General features: G+C 43.3%; 1 protein-coding gene across 1 annotated transcript; it reads left to right on the forward strand.

Moving 5' to 3' along the window:
• Nucleotides 1-696: 696 nt before the first annotated feature.
• LOC102148634 (uncharacterized) lies at nucleotides 697-26,814 on the forward strand (the record flags this gene model as incomplete). Its single annotated transcript, XM_023649565.2, has 5 exons — nucleotides 697-1,055; nucleotides 23,797-23,892; nucleotides 25,403-25,482; nucleotides 25,731-26,017; nucleotides 26,710-26,814. Coding segments are annotated over 5 exons (855 nt in total), but the record flags the coding sequence as incomplete, so codon positions are not given.
• Nucleotides 26,815-27,031: the final 217 nt, after the last annotated feature.

Below are 27,031 nucleotides of genomic sequence, written 5' to 3' on the forward strand. Positions count from 1 at the left end.
TAAGGGACTCCCGAGAGCAAAAAGTTTGAAAATCGTTTATATAGGGTATTCATGGCTCCCCGACAATGAACATCCAGCCCATGAGCTCCTCAGTAGTAAGATTTCCCCTATGCGACACTAACAGCTTTTCAATATTTGCTAAAATAACTCGTCGTTGTTTTCTAGACCGCTTAGGCTCGCCCACTTTCCAACAAGACATTTCCATTTAATAAGATGAGAAAGATGATAGAGATGATGCACAATACAGTTAAACAGGACGAGTACTAAACGCATTACTGCTTAAGACAGCTGAGGTTTGCCTGCAGCGCCCTCCACAGCATCTCAGCCGGACTTGCGGGCAACTCACGAGTTCTCTATAGCTGGGTTCTGATTCAGACAGTGTTTTGGGTAAACATTTCCACAAATTGTTACGGCAAGTATTCACAGTGAGAGCTCAAATAACAGTCAGCTGTAAGTCATCCACGGTGACCACATTATCTATGAACCCCGGGCCTTTCTGCGTAAAGGTAGGTAACAGGTAATGAAAGATCCATCCTCGCGTTTTGTTACAACACAAACGCTGCTGGACAGGAAATGACAGAAGCGACCTGACAGGCTCATCTGCAGCTATGGAGTACCTACAATGCAGATAAAGGACACGGTTCCTACTCCTGACACACACCGACTTTACCTTTGATGGATTCACCCTGCACCTAAAGGTCCATCCCCATCCTCTCCACTCCTCCTCATTTCCCCCCAAAAGACGATCACCGGGCCCTCACCTCGACTTCCGCTCCCCGCCGCATCCCCCGAAGCCCGATACGCCAGCCAGCCCGCCAGGACGCTGCTGTCACCCGCCCCACCGACCGAACAGAGCGCGGCCTCACCCCACGCGACAAAGCCGACCCTCCGGGGTCTCACCACCTTCGCAGCTCCGCTCTCCTTCCGGCGGAAAAAGAGTCTCTTCCGGTTTCCGGGACGTGGGGAGGAAGTCCCGCCCCTCGCAACTGCGTACTGCGGCGGGAGGTGCGGAGGCTGCGCGCGCGGGCTCGAGAGCGTCGCGCGGTCACTGCTCGGTAGGTGGGGCGCCCGCAGTCTCTTGGGGTCACTTGGAGGAGCGTCGGGGCGGTGGCCGTGGAGCTGGGGACAGGACTGGGAGCCGTTCAGCGTGGTCTGGAGAGCGGCTTGCAGACTCAGGGTCCTCAAAAACTTCCCTCCGTCCCCCACGGGCGTCCTCTGGGGCCTCGAGGCCCCGTCTCCCGGCCGCCCCGCGTTGTATTGAGCATCTCGCTGCCTTCGGTGATCTGTGCAGCCCCGGGTCTCTCTGTCGTAATGGCAACCCCTGGTTGGGCTTTGGCTGCACGTCCTCTGACGGCAGGGGCTCACAAGCGTCTGGTGACTCCTGACGGCCTCTGCTGCTGCCCGCCCATCATCCCTGTAGCAGGGAAGGGATGGAGCGCCTGCACGGCCCCCAACTGGACCGTGGACATGGCACTGTTGGCGCTAGGAAGATAAGTTAGAAATTAAAATTGCCGCTTTAATTTCCTAGGGCTGCCATACCCAAGTCCCACAACTTACGCGGCTTAAAACTTATTTATTCTCTCCCAGTTCTGAAGGCTAGAAGTCTGAAATAGTGTCAGCAGGGCCATGCTCCCCTGAGACTCGGGTTAAAATCCTTGCTTGTCTCTTCCTAGTTTCTGGTGCTGTCCAGCAATCTTTGGCATTCTTTGGCTTGTAGCTGCATCCTTTCAGTTCTAAACTCACCAAACTCACATGGATACAAAGCTCTAAAATAAAATATTAGTAAATTCAATCCTGCATTCCATCTAGAACAAGAAAGGGTCTATCCCAGAAATGATTTAACATTAGAAAACCTGTTGCTATAAATCATTGTATTAAATAGTTGTAGAGGTTTTAAATTATATGATCATCTCAACTGATAAAATGTTTTCTGAAAAAATTCCGATATCTACTTTGATTTAAAAGAAAACACTTTTAGCAGAATGGGAATAGGTATGTAACAACTTGATAAAAGGCACTTACCAAAAATTTATACTTAACGATAAAACGTAAGAGATATTCCCATTAAAGTCAGGAAAAAATGGAAGACCCACTTTCACTACTGATATTCAACATGTTGCTAGATTTTCTAGCCAATTCAATAAAACAAGAAAAAGATGATGTTAGGAAAGGAAGAAGCGAAAACATTATTTTCAGATGATGTGGTTTTCTTTCTAGAAAATGTAAGAGAATGAAATGACAAAGCATTAGAACTAATTAAATGGTTCAACAAGGTGCCTAACGAATTGACATGTAAAAACTTAAATTTTTCTTATATACCAGTAATAAAATAGAAAAAAGGGAACATAATATAATAAAATAGAAAAAAGGGAACATGATATGAATATGTGAACAACAGATGCACAAGACTTTTGTGGGAAATGTGGAATGTTATTGAAAGACTTTAAAGACTTAAGTAAAGGGAGATTGCATGTTCCAGAATGGGAAAATTCCATGTTTTAAAGATATCAGTTTATCACAAATTAATAAGTTTTGATACAATGCCTATTAAAATACAGTAGGATCTCCAAATAACTCCATTTGGTCAAAGTATATTATTCTTTTAATACACTCTTAGGTACCATTTATTGATATTTTATTTAGAATGTATCTCAGTGAGATTGGTATATAGACAGAGTTTTTGGTACTATATTAATCAGATGCTGGTATTTAAAATTATTCTAGATCCTGGGGCTGGCCCAGTGGCATAGCGGTTAAGTTTGTGCTCTCTGCTTCGGTAGCCAGAGGTTCCCTGGTTCAGATCCTGGGCTTGGATCTGTGCACCACTTATCAAGCCATGCTGTGGCAGGCATCCCATGTATAAAATGGAGAAGGAGGGGCATAGATGTTAGCGCAGGGCCAGTCTTCCTCAGCAAAAATGAGGAAGATTGGTGGTGGATGTTAGCTCAGGGCTAATCTTCCAAAAAAATTTTTTTTTTCAATTATACTAGACCCCTTAAAATAAATTAGTGAGCACTTCATATTTTTCTATGATCTGAAATAATTTAAGTAACCTTAGAATTATCTGCTCTTTTAAGGCTGAATAGAGAACTTGGTTTTGAAACTATTATATAGTGGATTTCAAACAATGTGTCTGGTCTCTTCTATGATAATTGAAATACTTAAGTTTTCTACTTTTTCTGGGATGCTTGGAAGGCGTTCATTTCCAAAAAGTTTTCCAAATTAGTTGTCATTGTATTCGACATAGAATTCTCCTGTGATTTTTAAAATCTTTTCTGCACATGTGGTTTTTTACTTTCTCATTTCTAACCTTACATTTTTTGCTTTCTTTTTTTCTAAATCAGGCTCACAAGAGATTTGTCTATTTTGTTGAACTCTACAAAGAACCGGCTTTGGAGTTTATTGTTTCTACTGTTATTTATCATTTTCTATTTTTCAATTTTAGTTTTTGTGATAGTTCCTCTTCCTACTCTCTTTTGTTTTGTGTTCTTTTCTAATTTCTTAATACAAATGTGAGTCTTTATTTTTTCTAATTTCGTCATTTTCAATCTTTCATTTTTTTATGAAGACATTTTAAAGCCATAAATTTGCCTCTGCATAGAGCTTGCTTTGTGTTCTATAGGTTTTAGTATAAAGTGTTCTCTTTTTCATTCCTCTTTATATATGTTGTAATTTTACTTGTAATTTTCTCTTGAATCCAAGGGTTATCCAGGACCGGGTATAATTTTTTTTAATATTTAAGTTTTTTGATCATCCTTTTATTATTTTTTTCTAGTTTTATTATGATCAGAGAATTAGGTTCTGTACTTTTTAATTAAGATTTTATTTGTCAAGTACATAATTAATGTTTACATATTCCATGGACATTAAAATATGTATATTTTCTACTTGTAATTGAAGTTCTGTGCTTCTGTTACATCAAGTTTATTGGTTTTAGTTTTCAAGTTTATTGATTTTAGAATTCAATTCTCTGATATATTTCCTAGGTCAGTTTAGTTCTAAAAGAGGTGGGATTAAAATTTCCTACTTAAATGTATTTTAAATAAGTTTTTCTTGCATTTCCAAAAGGTTTCCTTATGTATTTCATTGCTATGTGCTTGGTTCATACAGGACAGTGACTGCCCTATGTTTGTAAATTTTGCCATCCATAAATTCCTTCTTATCCTGTCTAGTGCTTTCAATTTATATTTAACCAATATCCCCTTATCTGATGTTAATGTTACCATCCTTCTTTCTTGGTTTCTCATACTCATCTCTTTATTTTCAATCTTTTATATTGCTTTAAGTTTCATGTCTAGTAAAAGAAAAGTTATAGACATAACAAATGAGCAATCTGGGTTTTGTTGTTCACCCAGAGTGTTTAACTACCATGCAGAAGCCAGCTGTTGTGCTGATCTGCATGTCCATGGAGGCTTAGAGCTTGGATATTTTTATGTTGCAAAAGAAAATTTAATACTATGTTGATGTTAAAATAAATAGTAGTTTACAACTTCATTTGTGATCTTACTATTTTAAAATATCATTAAGTACTAAGAAAATGCTAGAAATATAGCCATTAAAATCTTGACAGTAGGGGCCGGCCCCATGGCCTAGTGGTTAAGTTTGGTGCATTCCACTTCAGTAGCCTGGGTTCATGGGTTCGGATCCCAGGCACTGACCTATGCCACTCATCAGCCATGCTGTGGTGGCAACCATACAAAATAGAGGAGAATTGGCACAGTTGTTAGGGCGAAACTTCCTCAGCAGGGAAAAAAAAAAAAACAACCCTCAAGAGTAGATTCCTCAGGGTGATGGGATTAGAAGTGGCTTTTTTGTACTTTTCTGTATATTCCATATTTTCTATAATGAACTGTATCACTATTTTAATTTTCAAAGAGCACTAAATATATATAATATTTAGATCGAAAGTGTCTTTTAGGAAGGACTTGTGTCCAGAATATGTAAAGAACTTTTAAAACTCAACAGGGAAAATAACAACCCATCAAATAAAAAGAGTCAAAAGACTTGAGCAGACATTTTACCGAAGAGAATATATACATGGCAAGTAAGCACAAGAAAAGATGTTTAATATCATTAGCCGTTAGGGAAATGTAAATTCAAACTACAATCAGATACCACAAGGCACCTATTAGGTTGGCTAAAAAAACCCCAAACCTGACAATACCGTATGCTGATTAAGATGAGGAGCGACTGGCACTCTCATACATTGCTGGTGGGAGTTCAAAATGGTACAGCCACTCTAGAAAACAGTTTGGCAGTTTCTTATAAAGTTCAACATACACTTACTGACGACCCAGCAACCATGCTCCTCTGTGTATTTATCCTGGAGAAGTGAAACTTGTGCTCACACAAAAACGTGCATACAAATGTTTATAGAAGCTCCAGCTATAATTGCCTAAAACTGGCAACAGCCTGAGTGTCCGACAGGTGAATGCTATGCAGCAGTCCGAAGGCATGTGCTGTTGGTTTGGACACGTACGGCAATCTTAAAGATTATGCTGAAACTAGTCTCAGAGGTTGCACACTGTGATTCCATTTGTATGACATTCTTGAAAAGAGGAAACTGGTGTGGAGATGAGTGGTTGGCGGGGTTAGGGCTAGGGAGACAGCATGAGTATTGTCCAGGAGGGGAAATCCCCTTTCTACCCTTCTTGTGTTCTTACGGCTGGACTGATAAGAAAATTGACACAAGACTAGATTAATAAGAGAAAAACACAGTTTAATACATAGGTCTTGGAGATCATAGAGAGCTGATGCTCAGAGAGTGAACAAAACAGGCACTGTATGTACCTCTTACACAAAGAAACAATAAATTCGTGAGGAATGACAGGACAAAGAAACTTAGGTTTGGGGTAGGTTATTAGTGAGGAATTTAAGCAGAGTTTAGACCTGAGGTAGTAAATTAGCAAGGCTTGTTTCTGCAGGCTTCTCGGCCCTGAATCCCCTGGCCCTGTAAGGATGGAGGGGGAGCACCTTTCACAGGGGAGATTCATTTCCTGCTTTGGGGCAGGGGTTCAGGGGGAGAGACGGGAGGGTCAGAAGGCCATTTTTGCTTCTCAAGTAACTTTAATTCAAAATGATCAGTATGGTATTGTGGGATATCTGGGGGTGGCCTGCCCTGGGCCCCAGCAGTATAAAGGGATAGCAGAAGGGACTTTTTTTGGAGTGATGGAAACCTTCAATTTTGGTAGTAGTTAGATATTTATACATGTCTTGAAATTCATAGAACTGTACACTAGAAGTCAATTTGACTATATGGTAATTGTCAAAATAAAAAATTTTAAAGTGTCTTTTAATGAGGTTCAGTAAGAATTGTACTTCCTCTTCTATGTGTTAATTTTGAAATAATTTCAAATATACAAAAAGTTGCAAGAACAGTACAGTGAAGCTACATCCCCGTCACCCAAATTCACCAAATGTTAACATTTGCCACATTCTCTTTCGTACACAGATGTTCACAGCAGCTTTGTTTGCAATAGCACGAAACTAAACAACTCAAATGTTCATCAACAAGTGAATGGATAAACATATTTTGGTATGTTCATACAAAGCAATACTGCTCAGGAATAAAAACAAGTGAACTCTTGTTAGGATTATTTACATACTGTATGGAATCGGCCAAGGGCCAAAAGCCTGTCATCTCCTTAGCTGGAAACCGTGTACCACTCCTCACTCCCCTCCCCTTTATCCGATATCTCGAAAGGCTCAGCTTCCCTCATGGCTGTCCCTCCTCAGACCCATCCAGAGGCTCCTGCAGAGTCCTAGCGGGCAACCAACACTGCTCAGTCTAGAATTCAAGACTCTCCAGAAGCTGCCTCTGTCTAGATATCCAAATGAACGCCCTCAAACCACCTTAGTGGGTTCCACAGAATAGCCTGTGAGTGGCGCTACCTAAGGAAACAAGGAGAAGGCAGAAAACTTCTGGACCTGCCATCTCTCTCCATTTCCTGGTAGGTATTTTCTCTTCTCTAGGCTGCTTTAATAATGGTTCTCACGCTGTCCCATTTTTCCCCCCACTTAATCACATTAAAATATCTTTAAGGGGGCTTGGCAATATCTTTGCAATTACAGACCCCAGGCAGCAAGGGAAAGGTAAAGAATGCGTATTTTTGTATCTTTTGCAATCAGAAGATAACTCTACCTTCTCAGTCCTCCCCCCACTCCCATTTACCCTCTTTCCCAAATCTGTCCCACATAATCTTCCCTCCTGTTCGTATGGGTCCGTCTGGGCTCTTGTTTATGGCCACTCCCTTCACCTGTGAACTAGATTCCATCTCCTCTCAACCATTCAAGGACTATGATCCTGCAATTCTTCCTCTCTCTTTCCTGAGTTGTCAATTTTTCCCTCTCTACTGGACGATTCCCCTCAGTTTACAGATAGGTCATAATAACTGCCATCATTGACAAAGATACCGCTTCCTTGGCCCAATATCCTACTGCAGCCACTATTCCATTCCTCCACTTTCATTTACAGAAATACTCCTTGAAATTATAGACGCATTGTCTTTATTTTCTCACCTTCTATTCTGTCTTTAACTCACTCCAATCTGATTTTCATCCCCATCACTGAAACCATTCTTGCAATGACTCCCATAATTCCTCAATCTTGACATTGAAAAATGCCACAGACGATTCACAGTCCTCATTCAGCATCAGTGGAAATAGCTGATGTCTCCCCACTTCTTGCCATTCTCTTCAGCCGTTCCCGGGACACCACCCTCTCCTGGTTTTTCTCCTCCCTCACTGGCTGCCCTTTCTCAGTTTCCTTTGCTGAATTCTCCTCCTTTTCCTCCTAACCTCTAATGTTAGAATAGCCCAGAGTTTGGTCCTCTTTCCTACCTACACTGACAGACTTTTTTCCTCAAACGTAATGACTTTAACTATCATCTCCATTTTGATGCAGCTCAAATGAACTCTTTAGTCCTGAGGGCTTCCCGCAACTCTAGACACATACATCCAAACGTTGACTTCACATCTCCAACTTGACGTACAGTACATATCTCAAATTTAGCATTTCTAAAAGTGAACTCTTCTGCCACCCTCAAACCTGCTCATCCCATAGTATTTCTCATCTTAACGTCGTACCATCACTCACCCAGCCACTTAGGTCAGAAACCTTTTTCAAGCTCTTTCAAATACACTCTACATCCAACCTATCAGCAAATGAGTTCTACCTTTAAAATAGGTTCTGAATTTGACCACTTCCTTCCCCCAATGTAATTACTAACCTGCTCCCAGCCACCAACATCTTTGCCTGGATTGCCAGCTGAGAACGCTAACCAGACACTCTACTTCTACCCTTGTTTCTCTACTCCACACGGAAACCAGAGTCGCTCTGTTAAATCACCAGCCACTCTTCTGTGCCAAACTGCCCAATAACTGCATCTCACTTTTAAATAAAATCCTAAATCTCTGCCATGGTCTGCAAGGCCCAACACGAGATCTCTGCCCCAGATGCATCTCCAGCCCATCTCCCATTGTTCCCCTTGCTCTTACCACTTCAGACATTCTGGCTTTCTTGTTATTCCTCAAGTATGCCAACTGTGTTCCTACCTCAGGGCCTTTGTACTTGCTACTCTCCCTGCCTGGAACAACCATCCCCTAAAATACATACACGACCTGCACCCTCACATCACTCTGGAGCAGGGTTACCAGAGAAAACACAGGCTTTGGGTAATATACCTAGGAGTGGAATTGATGGGTTATATGGTAGTTTGATGTTTAGCATTTTGGGGAACCACCAAACTTTTCCATAGCAGTGGCACCATTCCAGTTTCCCCCAGCCATGTACAAGGGTTCCAGTTTCTCCATTTCCAGGTCCTGAGTGAACAGTGAGTCCTTCCGTTCTGAAGATTGTTGCCCTTCCACTCTGAGAAATTCTCTCCCTCTCTCTAATTCCCTCACTTCTATTATTTATGTTCTTTATTCCTAGAATTTCTGTTAATTCAAGCTTGAACTTCCTGATTGATTTTCTGTCTCTTTTCTCTCCTTTTATATCTCTGTTTTCATTCTGTTTAGTTGAAGATTGATTCAATTTTTATCCTCATGCCCTTCTATTGATTTAATTTTAGCACTGATTTTAACTTTCAGAAGCTTTTATTCTTTGTTACTCTTTCCTAGCATCCTGATACTGTTTTTTTTTTTTAAAGATTTTATTGTTTTCCTTTTTCTCCCCAAAGTCCCCCAGTACATAGTTGTATATTCTTCATTGTGGGCCCTTCTAGTTGTGGCATGTGGGACGCTACCTCAGCGTGGTTTGATGAGCAGTGCCATGTCCGCGCCTAGGATTCGAACCAACGAAACACTGGGCCGCCTGCAGCGGAGCGCGCGAACTTAACCACTCGGCCACGGGGCCAGCCCCCTGATACTGTTTTAAGGGTGCAGTTTTCTCACTGTGTGTGTGTGTGTGTGTGTGTACGCACGTGTGCATGCTCCCGCGCACATTCTCTCCTGCTCCCTGAATTAAATGTTTCCTTCAGGGTCAGTTTTTTTTTAATCTTTATACTGGAAGATGATATTTCCATCTTTTCATACTGAAAGCTTCCTCAAATATCTGGGGGTCTTGACTTTTCATATTTAAGAATGAGGCATTAAGTGGATTACCACCTCTCTACTTGAGTGAGACTTGCCCTCTGGCCAAGATTATGGGAGAGGAATGCTGACATTTCACTTTAAATGGCAGAATGCCTGGTATTTTCTTTGGAGCCATTAAATTTCTTTAGAGAATAACGTTTCAGTGTTGTGTGTGTGTGTGTGAGTGTTGGGAAGTTCTGGGTGTTCTCCATTCCTCCTGCCACACTCCCGCCCTGGGGTGGATGCTTGGCTGTAAGGCGTTCTGCATGCTCAGTAGGAGGGAGGGACAATACTTCACGTGTGGGTTCTTGACCCTATATCTCATTACCGTACGCAGTGGCCCCTGGTATTTCCTGGTTGTGGATCCTTCTAGCATTCTGCAGGGTGAAGTGGCTTCTTCCTTGGTGGTATTTCCCACCCTCCACGGTTTCTCCTACGTTCCCCTATCAGTTATCATTCCTTCCTCAGCTTCTATATAAGCATGTGACACAGAGTTGGTACATCCCAAGCGCTCCAGTTATGTCTCTTACATAATTTGAGGTACAGGTACAATGCTGTGGACTGAATTGTGTTCCCTCAAAATTTATATGTGGAAGCCCTAACCCCCACTGTGATGGTATTTGGAGATGAGGCCTTTGGGAGATATTTGGGTTTAAATGAGGTCATGAGAATGAGACCCTCATGATGGGATGAGTGCCCTTACAAGAAGAGCTCTCCCAGCTCCCCACCCCCGATGTGAGGAGACAGCAAGAAGGCAGCCATGTGCCGCAAGCCAGGAAGAGAGCCCTCAGCAGAACTCAGCCCTGCTGGCACTCTGACCTCAGACCTCCAGCCTCCAGAACTGTGAGAAATAAACGGCTGTTGTTTAAGCCCCCTAGTCTGGTATTTTGTCACAGCAGCCTGAGCTGACTAAGACACACGATTTTGTTATTATCACCCAGCATGGGCCCTGAGAGTCCTAATGAGAAATAAAAGGCAGTCTTATGGGACTGAGCCCTTAACCTGTGGGATCTGACACCATCTTCTGGTAGATAGTGTTAGAACTGAGTTAAATTGTAGGACACCAAGCTGGTATCACAGAGAATTGTTTGGTGGGGTAAAAAGTCACACACATTTGGTGACCAGAAGTGACAGAAGTGAAGTATTCAATATAAACGTGAAAGAAGAGGAAAAACACAGGACAAAGAGTGAGTTTTTCCTTCTCAGAGTCCAATCTCCTTCCTTCATTCTGCAGCAAATGATATTTACAGAAATATAATCTCATAAACACTATATACCCATTTTGAAAATTTTAGACTCAATCTATATATAAAGTATAGAGAAAACCATTAAAATTGCTAAACAGTATAAAGTTAAAATAATGTAACCAATTGAGAGACTAAAAGAGGTGCAGAGAAGTTGGGAGACAATTTCCTCATCTTATCTAGATGTCAATAGACCTATCCACAGTAGACAGATGGATAATTAAACTCCCAGTATGAAAAATAAAGGCAATAAAATATTTAGAGGGGGAGAGAGGGAACTAGGTACTGCAAGTGAACTAATTCTTTATTTTTTGTAGAATGCAATGTTTGATTACAATAAAAATCAAACAAGTTTTTGTGACTCGTCAGACTCTAAAATGTATAGAAAAATAAGGGGCCTGGAAGAGCTAAGACACACTTGAAGAACAAGGTGGGGGACTTTTCCTACCACATATCTAGTCTTATTATAAAGCTATAGTAAGACAGTGTGGTATTGGTGCAAGATTAGACAAAATGACTAATAGAACAGATTGGGGGGCCCAGAAACAGACCCACACATATAGACACTCGGTATGACTAAGGTGGCACTGAAAATCAGTGGGGAAAGGAACGGCTATTTAATTAATGGATCTGGGATATGTGGTTATCAAATTAAGGGGGAAAATGAAATTGGGTTCCTATCTCATACCACATATAATTTTATGTGGAATTAAAGCTAAATTAAAACTTTCATTTAAAAAATGTACTATTCCATGTCCTGTAACAGAAGCTACTTTCACTTTCATAATCAAATACCTGGCACATAGTACACATTGTTAAGTGAAAAATTGCAATAAATGTGGACTTTTGTTCCAGCCAAGGTGTAGTAACAGGAATTGTATTTACCCTCCTGCCTGAAATAAGAACAACAAGAAAAAGGACAAAACATATGAAACAACAGTTTTCAAGATGCTGGACATCGTGCAAAGCTGGATAGTGATCTCTCAGAGAAAGGACGTATGAGTTGAGCCCTGTGATTGCCCAGCTTATTGCCTTGGAAGAGTTTCCAAGACACAGCAGAGAGAAGGAAAACCCAGTCAGGACCCAGTGGACTCGCTGAGTTGAAAAGATGGAGCTGACAGTCAGGGAGACCAAGGAAGCTCGAATTTGCAGGTGTATCAGAGGAGAGAGATGCACAGGTGAATGTAGAGATTTGCAGAGGGTTCACCTTGAATATTCAGCAGAGGACTGATCAGCTCATGTGTGAGTAGAAACTACCTGATGCCAGGAAAAGAACCACCTGAAAGAATTAGAACAATTCCAGTTCTCAGACAGAGCCAAAAATAGTGCCTCTTCCCACCAGCAAGACTGGAAAAACTCACCATTCATTGGGCAATGGGGAGAGTACCAAAGAAGGTTTTGCTTCATTAGTGGGGAATAATTATCCCCAAATTAAACACAGCTCTAGTCCCACCTGAGAAATCTCAAAAGTAAGACCAGAAAGGATCAGTTTCCAAGTAACTGCATCTTAGAACAAAGCTCCAAAAATTTGTAGGAATACCAAACATCCAGCAGTTAACAATGTAAAATTCACAATGTCTAGTATCCAATCAACGATTACCAGGCATGAAAAAAAAAATCCAAGTGGGGTGAATAATAAGTCAATTGAATGCAGGCAGGAAAATACAATCCATAGTGGAGTGAATAATAAATCCATTGAAAGTAATCCAGAACTAACAAAGATATTATAATTCACAGAGAAGAACATTAAAAGTTATTACAAATGTGTTCTGTATGTTCAAAAAGTTAAGTAGAGACATGGAAGATATAAAAAACATCCCAGTTGAACTTTTTGAGATGAAAAATACACCATATGAGATGAGAAATAAACTGGATTGGATTAATGGCAGATTAGACATTGCAGAAGGTTAGTGAATTGAAAACAGAGTAATAGAAACTCTTCAATGTGAAACAGAAGGGAAAAAAATTTTCAAGTGAACAAAGTATCAATGAGCTATGAGATAACTTCAAGTGGCCTAATATACTTGTAATTTGAATTCCCAAAGGAGATAAGAGAGGGGAGGATAGAAAATATATTTGAAGAAATAATGACCCAAAATTTCCCAAATGGATGAATACTGTAAATCCACAGATCAAAGTTCAGTGAACACCAAGAACAAGAAACGTGAAAACAGTATACTAAGAACATCATAATCAAATTTCTTAAAACCAGTGAAAAAGAAAAACTTTAAAAGCAACCAGAAGGTGTGGGCGTGGGGGAGGCGGTGTTGGGGGAGACATTACATACAGAAGAACAAAGGATGACAGCAGATAATTTGTTGGTAACAATGTAACTGAGAAGACTGGAGCAACATCTTCAAATACTGAAAGGAAAAAAAACCTGTTATTGCTAGACCAATTCTATGCCTTCTTTCAAAACAAAACAAAAGGTATACCAATTCTATACCTTCTTTCAAAAACAAAAGTAGGGGCTGGCCCCGTGGCACAGTGGTTAAGTTGGCATGTTCCACTTCAGCGGCCCGGGGTTGACCAGTTTGGATCCCGGGTGTGGACACGGCACCACAAGGCAAGCCATGCTGTGGTAGGCATCCCACATACAAAGTAGAGGAAGATGGGCACAGATGTTAGCTCAGGGCCAGTCTTCCTCAGCACAAAGAGGAGAAGTGGCAGCAGACGTTAGCTCAGGGCTAATATTCCTCAAAAAAAAAAAAGTGAAAGAAAGATTTTTTTTTCAGACACATTGAAGCTAAAAGAATTCACCAGCAGTCCCTCCCTGTAGGAAATATTAAAGGAACTCATTCAGGCAAAAGGAAAATAACACCAGATGGAAATCTAGATCTACCCCCCGCCAAAATTAGCACCAGCAATGACAACTACATGAATGGATATATATCTTCTCAAACAGAACAACCTGTAATTTCTTAGGAAGAGCTAGTCTGTTCTTATGACACTACAAAACTGAAACAAAGGAAAAGTTAATATACTATTTTTTCTGATTTCTGCTTGGAATAAGATATGGATCATTGCATCCTGTGGATCCCTTCATTGACTGGGGAAAAACCTCTGAAAAGTCCTTCCTTTGACTTCAGCCAACAGTTTGTTAGTGATATTCATTCCTTTACTAACCTGGAGTATACATAGTGACAGAAGGAACTTTTTCTTTTTAATTTTTCTTCAATGTTTTACCTAGCTTGTTTCTGTGGTTATGAAATGAACAAATTATCTCCTCACTCTGAGATATAAAATTTAAAACATCGGTTCACCAAAAATTTTAACAATTAAGTTGAATTTGTGACTTATGAATTGTATAAGTATTAGAGGCAAAATTTTTGCTTAAACTACTTCTTATGAACAAATAAATTGTGTACGTTTACTATAAGCTCCTTTTTTTTTATCCTCGGTTTATCTTTTTCAAGACTTTCACAAGGTTCTTTATTTCAGGCTCACATATGGTTTTACTGCTTACTTTCCAAACTTTAGTTTGGGTCATTTCTCATCTATTTGTGTCTTCTTTATATGTTTGAGGGATGTTTTTCATTTCTGATTGTTGTGAGGATCTTGTCTTTGTTTTTATCACAAACAAAAATCTGGCAAGCCTAAACTTAGCCCCAAATACCTTGGAGTGTGATAGGATGGCACAGTTGTACAAGGCTTTGATCACCCAGAGTGTAACCTAGGTGTGCTCAGGTGAGTCCCAGCTGTTTCCTCTGCAGACTGTCTCCAGTGAAAAGGTGGTCAGAGGCTGCTATGGGGATAGGTCCTGCTGACTGTATCCTCTGGGGGTTGCAGTGGGTCATTCCCCTCCCTCTCCTTTGTTCCTCCCACCAATAGGTCAGCCAGTAAAGCCAGGTCAATAAACAGTTAATGGGCCATACATAGATGAGACAGACTTGTTAAACAAATACAAAACATATCACTCAGACTCCAGGATTCCTTATTCCTTTCACTCAAATCCTAATGATTCAAATTTTGAATGTTCAGATGCTCTTATACGTGTGTGAGGATAAGATCCAGGATGATGAGCAAGTCTCTATTTATCCTAACTGGGACCTCAAAACCACAAATAAAAGCAAATGCAGGAATTCTACAGAAGCACCTAAAGGTTTTCCCAAGTTCAACGTAGGTTTTCCCAATTCAGACACACATACATTCATGGTTACATACAGATAAAAACTCATTCTCTTTTGAAGAAAATAGAGGATGGCAATAATGCTCTATTATTTTATTTGCTACAGCCTGTTCCTTGGTTGGGCAAGGAAGTGTCCCTAGCATCCTCTGGAGGCAGGAACCAACCGTGGGGTGGAGGAGTAACAATCAAGAGCAGGGGACAGACGCGTCCTCTATGCTTTTCTTAGGCTGTGAGAAGAGTCAATTGGGGAAAAACCCACAGTGTTGTTTGGACGTTATGAGAGAAGTCTCACTCGACCATTGAGGAAGATTAGAATGATTATGAAAGACAAGAAAGATATTGGCGATGATCTTCGTGATTTGAAGACCTCTAAATGTGTTCTCTCCAAATGTTTCTGAATAGAGATGCAAAATGAAGCTTTATCTGCAACAAGCCAGGAGTGAAACCTCATGAAGATGTCTGTTCTGCTCTCTCAATAGCCTATCAGCCAAACAGACTGTAGTTTCTCTGTATTGTTACCCATGGAGCCCAACTGTTAGAACATCTGGGGTCTGGTTCTGGTTGTGCCTTTAAACCTTGAAAAAGACCCTTTCAAATAATTCTCTCTAAAATGCTTGTCTGTAACTTATTTTGAGAGGATCAAATAAATTAACGTTATGGCATTTAACACAGAAAGAGTATAATGTGGACATGAATCAAGAACTAGGGTAGAAAAAACTTAACCCTTAACCTACTTCAGTTAGGAAGAAAGATCTGAAAGGATGTCAAGGGACAACCCAATTAAAATGATTCTCAAGTAGCAATCACCTCAATCTCTCTTTTATGCCCCTGTCTTTTTATTCTGCCCACCACTGCCTTAGTTAACACATTCATCTCTCTCTTTTTTTTTAAATTTTTTTTTTTAAAGATTTTATTTTTCCTTTTTCTCCCCAAAGCCCCCTGGTACATAGTTGTATATTCTTCGTTGTGGATCCTTCTAGTTGTGGCATGTGGGATGCCACCTCAGCATGGTTTGATGAGCAGTGCCATGTCCGTGCCCAGGATTCGAACCAACGAAACACTGGGCCGCCTGCAGCGGAGCGCGTGAACTTAACCACTCGGCCATGGGGCCAGCCCCCACATTCATCTCTTAATTATTCATTTGCCCTCACCCAGCCACCTCCAAAAGACCTGCTTTCTCTCTTTCCATTATCTTTCATACTGGCCACTAGTTATTCTCTAAAACTTATCTAATTATAAAATTCCAATGGCTTAAAAACCTTCAGTAGCTCCTTAGGGGACTATAGGATGGATCAGATTCTCTCCGTGGTATATAAGGCCTCTTTCAATCTACCATTCAGGGTTGTTTTAAACAATAGGTTTATATAATGCCTGGCACATAAGATTTAATACATCTAGTATAATGACATGTATGATAATAATAATACTATTAGCTGTAGGCTAAAAATTCATTTTCCAGACTGAAGACCATAGATTTCAATATCTAAAAGAAAAATACCTACGGAGGAAGATCGTTCTTGCAAGTCCAGAGAAGTCACTCTCTCTTGAAGGCAGCCTTGGTGAATGGAGCAGGAGTCAAGACACTCACATCTCTCATTTTGTTTCCTCCCCCTTTCTCCATGACATGGTGCTACAGGCACAGACTCTAAGCTCCTAGAGAGGTGGGACCATGCCTTTTATTTGTTTTGCCTTCTACTTCTTTTTCTTCTCTTACTATACTAGTAAAGGAAACTAGACTATGTCACCCCAAAATATGCCACTTTGGCCTATTGATTATTTTGAATTAAAAGCTCCTAAGAAATAGCAGGTACAAGAAGGATACTGTGACCCTCCTTTTCTTCCTGAAAGCAGGAGATAAAACTCTCATGTGAAAGGTACCCTCCCTGCATCAAAAAGAATACTTAGAATTCATTTTATACAGAGAAATTCAAGAACTGTACACTGAAAACTACAAAACGTTGTTGAAAGAAACTAAAGAAGGCCTAAATAAATGGAAAAACATCCAATGTTCATGGATTGGAAGACATTATTAAGATGGCAGTACTTCCCAGATTGATCTACAAGTTCAACACAATCCCTGTCAAAATCCCAACTGTCTTTTTAAAAACCACTGGACAAGCTGATCCTAAAATTCATATGGAATTGCAAGGGATCTTAAATAGCCAAAACAATCTTTAAAAAGAAGAAGAAAGTTGAAGGATTCACATTTCCTGATTTCAAACCTACTACAAATCTACAATAATCAAGACAATATGGTACCAGTATAAGGACAGACATATAGATCAATGGAATAGAATTGAGAGCTCAGAAATAAATCTATACAACTATAACCAATTCATTTTCAATGAGACCCAAGATCATTCAGTGGGGAAAAGACTATTTTCACAAATAGTGCTAGGACAACTGGACATCCACATGCAAAATAATAAAGTTGGACCCCTACCTCACACCAGATACAAGAATTAACCAAAAGTGGATAAAAGGCCTAAATGTAAGAGTTAAATCTAGAAAACTCTTAGAAGAAAACATAGGTGTAAGTCTTTGTGATCTTGGATTAGGCAACAGTTTCTTAGATGTGACACCGAAAACACAAGCAACAAAAGAAAAAATAGATAAACTGAACTACATCAAAGCAAAAAACTTGTGTGTCAATGGATACTATCAAGAGAGTGAAAAAACAATCCACAGAATGGGAGAAAATATTCGCAAACCATATATCTGGTAAAGGTATAGTATCCAGAATATATAAAGAATTCTCACAGTTTAATAATAAAAACACAACCCAATTAAAAATGGGCAAAGATGTTGAATAGACATTTCTCTAAAGAAGATATACAAATGGCCAATAAGCACATGAAAAGATACTCAACATTATTAGTGATTAGCGAAATGCAAATCAAAACCACAAGGAGATATCACTTCATACCTACTAGAATGGCTATAATAAAAAAGACAGACAACAAGTGTTGACAAGAATGTAGAGAAACCGAAACACTGCTGATAGGAATGTAAAATGGTGCACTTGCTTTGAAAGGAAGTTGGGCAGTTCCTCAAAAAGTCAAACATGGAATTAGCACATGACCCCTCAAGTCCACTCCTAGGTATACACCCAAGAGTACTGAAAACATGTGTTCAAACAAAACCTGATACGTGAATATTCATAGAAGCCTTATTTATAAAATTCAAACAGTGAAAATGACCCAAATGTCCCCCAACTGATGAGTGGACAAACAAAACGTGGCATGTCTATACAATGGAATATTACTTGACCATAAAAACAAATGGAGTACTGGTACATGCTAGAACATGGATTAATCTTGAAAATATTATGCTAAGCAAAAGAAGCCAAACACAAAAAGCTACAGTTTATACAATTCCATTTATGAAATGCCCAGAATAGGCAAATCCATGTAGACAGACAGAAAATTAGTGGCTACTAGGAGCTGAGTGGGGTGGTGTGGGAAGGAGAATGAGGAGTGACTGCTTAATAGATATGAAGTGTTTTTTGGAATGATGAAAATGTTCTGGAACTAGATAGTGATGATGGTTGCACAAACTTAGGAACATACCAAAAACCACTGAAGTGTACACTTTAAAATGGTGAATTTTATGGTATGTGAATTATATCTCAATTTAAAAAAAATAGGCAAAGGACTTGAACAGACACTTCACCGGGGGATTATGCAGATAACAAATAAGTACAAGAAAATATGTTCAACATATTAAGGAAATTCAAATTAAAACCACTGTGACAAAAGGATCCCAAGGAGACATGATGAAGAAATGTAATATGATATCTGTGACAGAATCCTGGAACAGAAAAAGGACTTGAGCAAAAAACTAAGGAAATCTGAATGAAGTATGGACCTTAATAATAATGCATCAATATTGGTTCATTAATTTTGCCATGTGGACCATACTAATTTAAGATGTTAAAAGGGGCTACTTTTTGGGACAGTGGAACTGTTCTGTATTGGTTGTGGTGAATCTATACATATGTTAAAATTCATAGAAATGTACTACAAAAATAGGCAATTTTACTGAGTGTTAATTTAAAATATAAAATTAAAAATTATTTGGAGGAATTAGAGAGCAATCAAGAGCCAAGAGAACCTGGAGATTTGAGCCTTGAAAGAAGAGAACTGTGCTCAGTGAAATCCGTCTTTCCAAAGCTCTCCCCTTAGGGCACACCCCAGGCTGCACAGCGTGAGGTGGCCGAACTCTTGCAGAAAGCCATAGACTTCTTGGCTTAGGATATCAGTGGATAAAGTTTAGGGCATAGCAGCTGGGAACTGAGGGGGGAATATCTCATAAAGGAGGGATCTGCAGGGAGGGGATCCCCAAAACCTGCATATGAAATTCCCTCAAATCCTTGGATGACCCTTTACTGCACATCCCCTGGGAGGGACTCCAAGGAGCCCAGGGGAAGCAACAGCTGGAAGGCAGATATTCCAGCTGCTGCCTGCTCAAAGGCAGACAGAATTTGTTCTTGACTTCCACAAATATAAAGGGGCTTGGTAAATGCCTTGGACTGTCCACTGAAATCCCAGATGGGCCATGCCTTGGAAGACTACGTGCCAGAACTAAGAAATTCACCCTAATAATAATGGTGAAAGCTAAACAGACCCACCATAAGAAAAGGTTGAACCAAGACTCCACAAATTTGAGGTCAAGTTCAAGCTATTAATTTGCCTGCCTACTAATACAAAAATCAACATTCTCCAGGGGAAGATAAAAGAATCCTGAATCTGTGCAGTGTATCATCCCCAATGTCCACTGTACAAATTTTTTAAATCCTAGACATGCAAAAAAAATATATATATAACTCAAGGTCAACAGAAAAGTCAGACAATGGCAGTAGATACCAAGACCACCCAAATGTTGGGAGAAAACCTTCGAAGCAGCTATTATAAATATCTACAAAAGGCTTTAAGGAAAATATAGTCATAATGAAAAAATAGATGGGGAAATCTTAACAGAGCAAAGAAAATTATTTTAAAAATAGAAATTCTAAAACTGAAAATAAATAAAAAATTCAAAGAGTGAGCTTAACAGCCAACCGAGGGTGTCATAAGAAAAGATCAGTGAAATCAAAGAAATATCAGGAGACATCTCAGTCAAGAGACTGAGAAAAAAGATTGAAAAAAAAGATCTGCCAAACAATATTAAAGTGACAGTATTAATTGGAGTTCTAGAAGGAGAGGAGAGAGAAAACAAAGTAGAAAAATGTGAAGAAATAATGGCAAAAAAATCCTTGCATTTGGTCAAGACAAAAATTTACAGATTCAGAAATCTCAGGGACCCCAATGAGATATATACGAAGAAAACCACTCCTAGGCATATCATAATCAAACTGCTGAAAACAAATAAAAAGAGAAAATCTGGAAAGCAAAGATAAACCACAATGACACACTGGGGAGCAATAATTTGAGGTGTCTTGGACTTCTCCCCTGAAACAATGAAGGTCAGACAGTAGTGGGGTGAAATCTTTAAAGTGCTGAAAGAAAAAGATCATTAATACAGAATTCTACATCCAATAGGATGAATGAAGATGAAATAAAGTTATTTTCAGATTAAAGAATTCATCTAAGAGAATTCATCGCCAGTGGATCTGTACCATAAGAAATGCTGAAGGAAATTCTTCAGGCTAAAGGGAAATGATTTCAGAGAAAATCTTGGATCTTCAAGAATGAATGAAGAGGATCAGAAATGGTAAATATCTGAGTAAATATAAAAGACTATTTTTTTCTTCTTACTTTCTTTAAAATATAGGGCAGTTTAAAGCAAAATTTATAACATTGCCTTGTGGAGTTTAGCATGTATGTGGATATAATACATATAACAAATCTAGCATAAAGGATGGGGCAGGGGATGGTAGTAAATGGACCTATATGGTTACGAGGCTTCTACACTTTATGTGAAGTTGTACAACATTATCTCCAAGGAGATTGTCAAAAGTTAAGTGATGACATTGTAATACCTAGAGAAACTACTAAAATATAAGATAAAGTGGTAGAACTAACTGCCAATAGGTAAAGTGGAATTCTTAAAAACAATACTTGAATATGCCAAAAGCAGACAGGAAAAGGAGAACAAAGGAATAACCATCAAAAGGGGGGAAAACCCAAAAAATAGTTGGCGTAAATCCAACCATATCAATTATTACATTAAATATCTATGGACAAAACTGTCCAATTTAAAGGCAGAGATTGCCAAAATGAATAAAAAGCAAGACTCAACTACGTTCTGTCTATAAGAGATGCACTTTAAATATAGAGGCACAGATAGAATGAAAGTAAATGGATGGGAAAAATATACCAGCAAACAGTGAGCATAATATCAGATGAAATAGACTTAAGCAAAAAGTATTAGCAGAGATAAAGAGGAACATTCTTAACGATAAAAAATTGATTCATCAGAAAGACATAACAATCATAAAATGCTTATGTACCTAATAATAGAATTTCAAAATCCACAGAGCAAAATTTGACAGAATTAAGGGGAGAAATAGACAATTGCACAACCACAGTTGGAAGTTTTAAACTCTCTCTCTAAACAAATGTTAGAAAAACTATACAAAAAAATCAGTAAAGACACAGATGATCTGAACATTATCAACTACCCTGACCTAATTGGTATTTACAGAATACTACACCCTAAAGGTGCAAAATCAACATTTTCAAGTGCACATGGTGTATTTACCCACACAGACCATATGTTAGTTGATAAAGCAAGTCTCAATAAGTTTAAAGGCATTGAAACCATACAGAGCTTGTTCTCTGACAGCAATAGGGTGGGTATGGGGCATTCGGGTTCCCTGGAGCCCGGTGAGGGGAGAAGGATGGGTTCAGAGAGAAGGCACAAGTGGCAGTGCCCACATAAGCAGGTACGGGGAAGGGGCAGAACCCCAGGAGAAGGGGGGAGAGGGTGGATGAGGGCACCAATTACCCACCCCAGACCCCAACCTCACCGTCTCTGGCTGCCACCTGCCCCTAGAGCTGCCAGGAGGAGGGAGTGCCGCGGTCAGGTGATGCTCAGAACAGGGCCCCAAGGCTTCCTGCTTGGCTCCTTTGTCTGCCTGAGGGGTGGACAGCTTGTCCTCCTGCTCTGGCCACAGAAGGACAGCACCTAGCAAGGTGTGGAGCGGAGCTGCTTCAAGGTGAGCTGTTTGGGCTGCGGGGGGCAGGATGTAGGTGGGATGGGCCAAGGGGGAGGGGGTGACCAAAGGCTTTGTCAGGGAAGGAAGGGCCAGACCAGGGTGTGCTGGAGGCGCAAGGAAAAGGCCTGCTCTGCCCCAGTGGAGAGCCCCGATCCTTTGGCTGAAGGTGGCCAGCTGAAAGCAGTGATCCCAAACCTTGCTTGCCACAGGGGAACCCTCTGTCCAGGGCTAGACCGAAGGGGACGGGAGGGGCTGGAGATTGAGGCCAGACCACAGCCACAGAGCCAAGCATTGCCACGGTGGCCCCAGAAGACCTGTGCTCCGTGAGAGGACACCAGTGGGTTGAGGTCCTGCAGGGGCCTGTGGGGGAAGGGCAGGGCCCGGAGCCCCAGAGAGACTGCCTGTCACACCCACACCCTGTTTTAGGGCCATCTCATTGCTGTGCCCCTGAAAGCCTCAGTCAGAGCGAGAGGAGAAAGAGCTCTGGCCCCCAGAGAGCCCCAGTGGTGGGGCCAACACTGTCAGGCTGTCCCCTGGACTCTTGCTCACAGCTCCAGGGCCTTGGTCCTTTTCCCTTGTTACAAAGAAAACGACGGCTTGGTTCAAGGAAAGCCAAGGGGAAGGGTGGCTGTTTCTCCAGGTCAGGAAGGATACAGGGGTCCATACTTCCCAGCAGGAGGGTCTGGGGCAGGGGACACTCATGTGCCAGCAGTGTGAGAGAGACAGTACTGTACCATGGTTAAGGTCATGGGCACTGGAGCTCCACAGCCTGGGCTTGGATCCTGGCTCCTCCACTTACCAGTCTGTAACCTTGGCAACCTCTCCAAGCCTCAGTTTCCCATCTGCAAATTGGAAAAGATAGCAACAGTATCTATTTCGCAACGTTATTGTTAGGACAAAATGGAGCTTTAGCACAGTTTCTGGCCATAAATGCTATTATCATTATGGACAGAGCCCCCACATGTGGACCTAGACACCCTATCTGAAGGGGTAGCTCCTCATCCAGACTCGGACTCAAAGCGGTGAAGGTGGCCAGCCTCATCACCCCACCGCCACTGGGGAACTTTCAGAGGGAGAGTCCGGGTGGGGCCCTGCGTCCAGGGCCTTTCCAGCTGGGTGATTTCCTGAGAGCTCTGGGGCAGGGGTCACAGGGAGGCAGCCAGCCTCCGAGGGCCCATTGTTCCTCTCCTCTGAGCCGAGAAAGATGCATTCTCCCCACCCCTTCTCCCCTGACGCCCAACTGTACAGCTCAGGAGCAGACCTGCTCATCTCTCCTTGTCTCGCTCACAAAGAGCTCTCAGTGCCTCACAATTGGCCTGTGATAGCCAGCCTTACGAGCTTATCGTCCCCAGCTGACAGATGAGGAAGTTGAGGCCCAGAGGGAGGAAGTGCTTATTTGATGTCCCATATAGAGAAGTGGCACAGCCAGGACTTGACCTCCCTGTCCTGCATCCAGTGTCGCAGCACAGACTCATGGACACAGCAAATGCGCAGCCCTGCACCGACACGGACAGCCCAGCCCCACATGCAGAGCGCACAACCTGAGCTGGGGGAGGTGGGAAGGGCAGCGGCTTGGATCCTCAGTCCTCATCAGCCAGGTGGTCACAGCAGGTTTTTTTTCCTCCCTAGATGAGCTTCACATCCCAGGTAACTGGAGCAGAAGTCCTCAGCGTGTCTTTTCTTCTCCCCAGGTGGGGTACCTGTTGCACCAACAGGGACCAGGACAGTCCACCCTTTTCCACAGCTGTGACCACTGCTTGGCCTAGTCGGGGGAAGCAGGACCCCAGGTACCCTCCCTACCTGGTGGACTTCAGGAGAGCGTGACGAGGCTGTTCACGTGACTGGTTCTCCTGGGGTCTCCTGAGGTCAAGGGAGAGGGGATGGGGGAGACCTGAGCCTAGGGGGGCCAAGTGTCCAGGTTCTCCTGGGTTCCTGGGATGCTGGGTTTTCAGTTTTAAAATCCAGAAAGTCCCGGGAAAACTGGGACGAGTTGGTTCCCTGAGTCTTCCACAGCTCCAGCCTGGGAAAACAAGACTCACCCAGTAATAAGGAGAGGATACTCTAGACTGCGGCCAGGACGGATGGGGAGGGTCAGGGACAGAAGAGACACAGGGAGCCACACGGCGGTTGGCACTCTGTGACGTGGGCTGGGGCAGCCCTGCTCCTTATTTGTATGTGGGTCCTCTCCACCCCAGTTGAATCTGCTGGAGTCGACCTTCTCCCTTCCAACAAAGATAACCGAGGACTGGGAGGGGTCCCCCGACCACTTCCTTCTCCCAGCTCCCCTGCCAGCCCGGGATTCTCAGTGCTCAGCAGGCCCTACTTTCACCCCTTTCTCAGGCTCTCTCTGAGACCAAAGCTCAGGCACAGCCCAGGAGACCATCCTCCCGAGTCCCAAAAACCCTCCGTTCCCAGTAAAGACAGAAACCTGAACTAAACAGATCTCTCACCTCCTTACAGAGGAAAAGGAGGTGTGGGAGGTGACTGATATTTAGTACAAAGGGCACAAGACACAGAATCATGCAGACGTACACTAAGCTGCGTGCCTTCCAGCAACGTATAACCTCTGCGAAGCGGTTTCCTTATCCTGAAAATGGGGACACAGTCCCCATCCTGGAGGATTGTATTAAGCCCTAAAACGAGCGGCTGCTCCATAGGTGTTTGCTGCTGCGGTTGTTGGAGGCGTCCTTCTCCACTCAGCCTTGGGAGGGGGTGCCTGTCTGGGGTCCAGATTTCACCCCGGTTTCTCGGTTTCTTCAGGACTGCTGCCCCACTCAGGTACACACAGTCCTGGCTATTGCCTCCAGGAAATGGCAAGAGAGGAGAAGTCTGGGGAAGGGGATCCTAGAGCAGGGGGAGGGGAAGAGAATGGAGAGGCTGTAATTTGAGATGAGAAGAAAACACTGGATGAGGAGGAGGTCCCAAATGCTGGAAACTGAGGGTCCCCAGGGGTGGCTCAGAGCAGGATTTATCCGTGCTGTCCAGGCCTCTGGAGTTCCTCAGCACAGGGAGGCGGGGTGCGGTAGTGATGACATTCACTTTGGGCCTAGCCTGAAGTCCCGTCTCCCTGAGCCCTGGGCCGACCATCTGACCCGATGCTCAGTGGAAGGAACCGGCTCCTCCTTCACCCTGGCCTGTGCAAAGGCCCGGCGGTCTGATCCCTTTCTCCTCCCAGGCCCTGACTGGGGCCGTCAGCACCGTTAAGTTCTTCCTCTCTCAGGCTTTCCTGGGTCAGCACTTCGAGGCCCTGGAGTTGCAGGGCAGCGAGCCTGAGCCCGGAGACCTCTTCCTGTTCAGGCTGATGTCCCCCACCGGACGCTGGTGCGGGGCCCACGTGGGCGTGTATTGCGGCCACGGAGAGAGCATCCACTTCGAGGGTGAGCGTCTCCAACGGAAACACAGGCCCTATTCTGCACAGAGCGGCTGCCCAGCAGTGGGCGGGCCACACAGAGAAGAAGTCTGCGGGTCCCGAGTCGGGGTGCGGGTCCCTGAAAATAGGCGCTTGGGTACCCAGGGATGGGGCGTAGGGGCGCCGGGTCCTGGGAGATGGTGGTGCAGGATCACGGGGCTGGGGTCCCAGGACCTCAGCCCGGCTCTGATCCGCACCTGTCCGGCATCCCCGCAGGCAAGAATCCCGGCGGTCACGGGCCGCACATGTTTCTGGGCTCTTGCGAAGGGGTTGTATCCAAACAGGGGCAGCGCCCGCTGTTGCGCTCCCGCTCGCTGTGGCGTGTGCTGCGTAGACGCGGCGGCATTGACCGCGCCGCGCTGGAGCGCCGCGTGCGCGAAGCCATGGACGCGGACCCGCCTCCCTATCACCCCACGCGCAGCAACTGCGTGCACTTTGCACTGCGTCTGCTCCGCCCAGGGCCCAGCCTGGACCTCCTACAAAGAGACCGGAGTCCCATTTCGGTGAGCGCGGTCCAGCTACTACTATACCCACACAGGACCCCACCCGCCTCCGGAGCTGGTTAACAAATGCAGCTAACTAACGCACTCCTGCAAAATTCAGGCCCTTCTTCCCCCTACAGGCCACGTCACTCAAACTCAAGATCTGCTTTACTCTGGCAGACCCAAAGCCCCCAAAACCAAACTAGGCCTGCCAACTCATCGAGGTTCCACCCCGCTGAGACCCTTTGAGGCCCACTCCAGGAAAGCCCCAGCTCACAGATGCTGGGCACATCTATTTACTTTAGTCTATCAACCTCCAAATCCATTCTCCAGTGGAACCCACCTACTGAGCCAAGCTCCACCTTTCTGGGCCCCGCCCATCTCCACCCTCGCGCGCAAATTCTGGTTCTGGGGACATCCGGATCTTAGTCTACAGATCAAGACTCAGCCCTATGGGCTCTTCCACTTTGCAAGTCCAGCCCTCTTCACCTCCGCCCCAAGCCCAGCCAAGAGACCCCAGCCATCCAACCTGATGCCGCAAACTCGGGCCCAACTAGATCCCACCCCGTTCCCCAGCCCGGCCACTCCTTTCCCTCTAGACCCAGAAAGTCTTTCCTTGGAGGACCTCGGGCCTTGGGAGCTGACCTGGAGGCCTCCCTTTGGCGGTCACAACAGACCCTAACCCAGCCTCTTCCCTTTTCCTTCCTTCCTAGGTGTCAGTGGACGTGGACTTGACGGTGGACTAGGCGTGAACTCAAGCCCTCCTGGGTGGGCATGGGGGCTTCAGAAATGGTCATTAAACTGTTTTCCAAAACTGAGTTCGGGGTTCATCGTCCCCTCTATTCTCTCGCCACCTCTCCGCCCGCAACCTGATGTAAGCTCCTCGGCGCTCTTGGATCAACCTTCCTTAAATTCCATCACCTCCAGGAAGCCCCCTGTGAGAAACCAGAATGCCGGCAGAGGGGCCCAGATTTTGTAGGAAAGGTGGAGCGGGGAGAGGGAGCGTCCGTGGTCTCTGAGTCGGTCTCCGGGTGC

This window comes from Equus caballus, chromosome 1, assembly GCF_041296265.1.
Source record: "Equus caballus isolate H_3958 breed thoroughbred chromosome 1, TB-T2T, whole genome shotgun sequence".
NCBI classification, from domain to species: domain Eukaryota; kingdom Metazoa; phylum Chordata; class Mammalia; order Perissodactyla; family Equidae; genus Equus; species Equus caballus.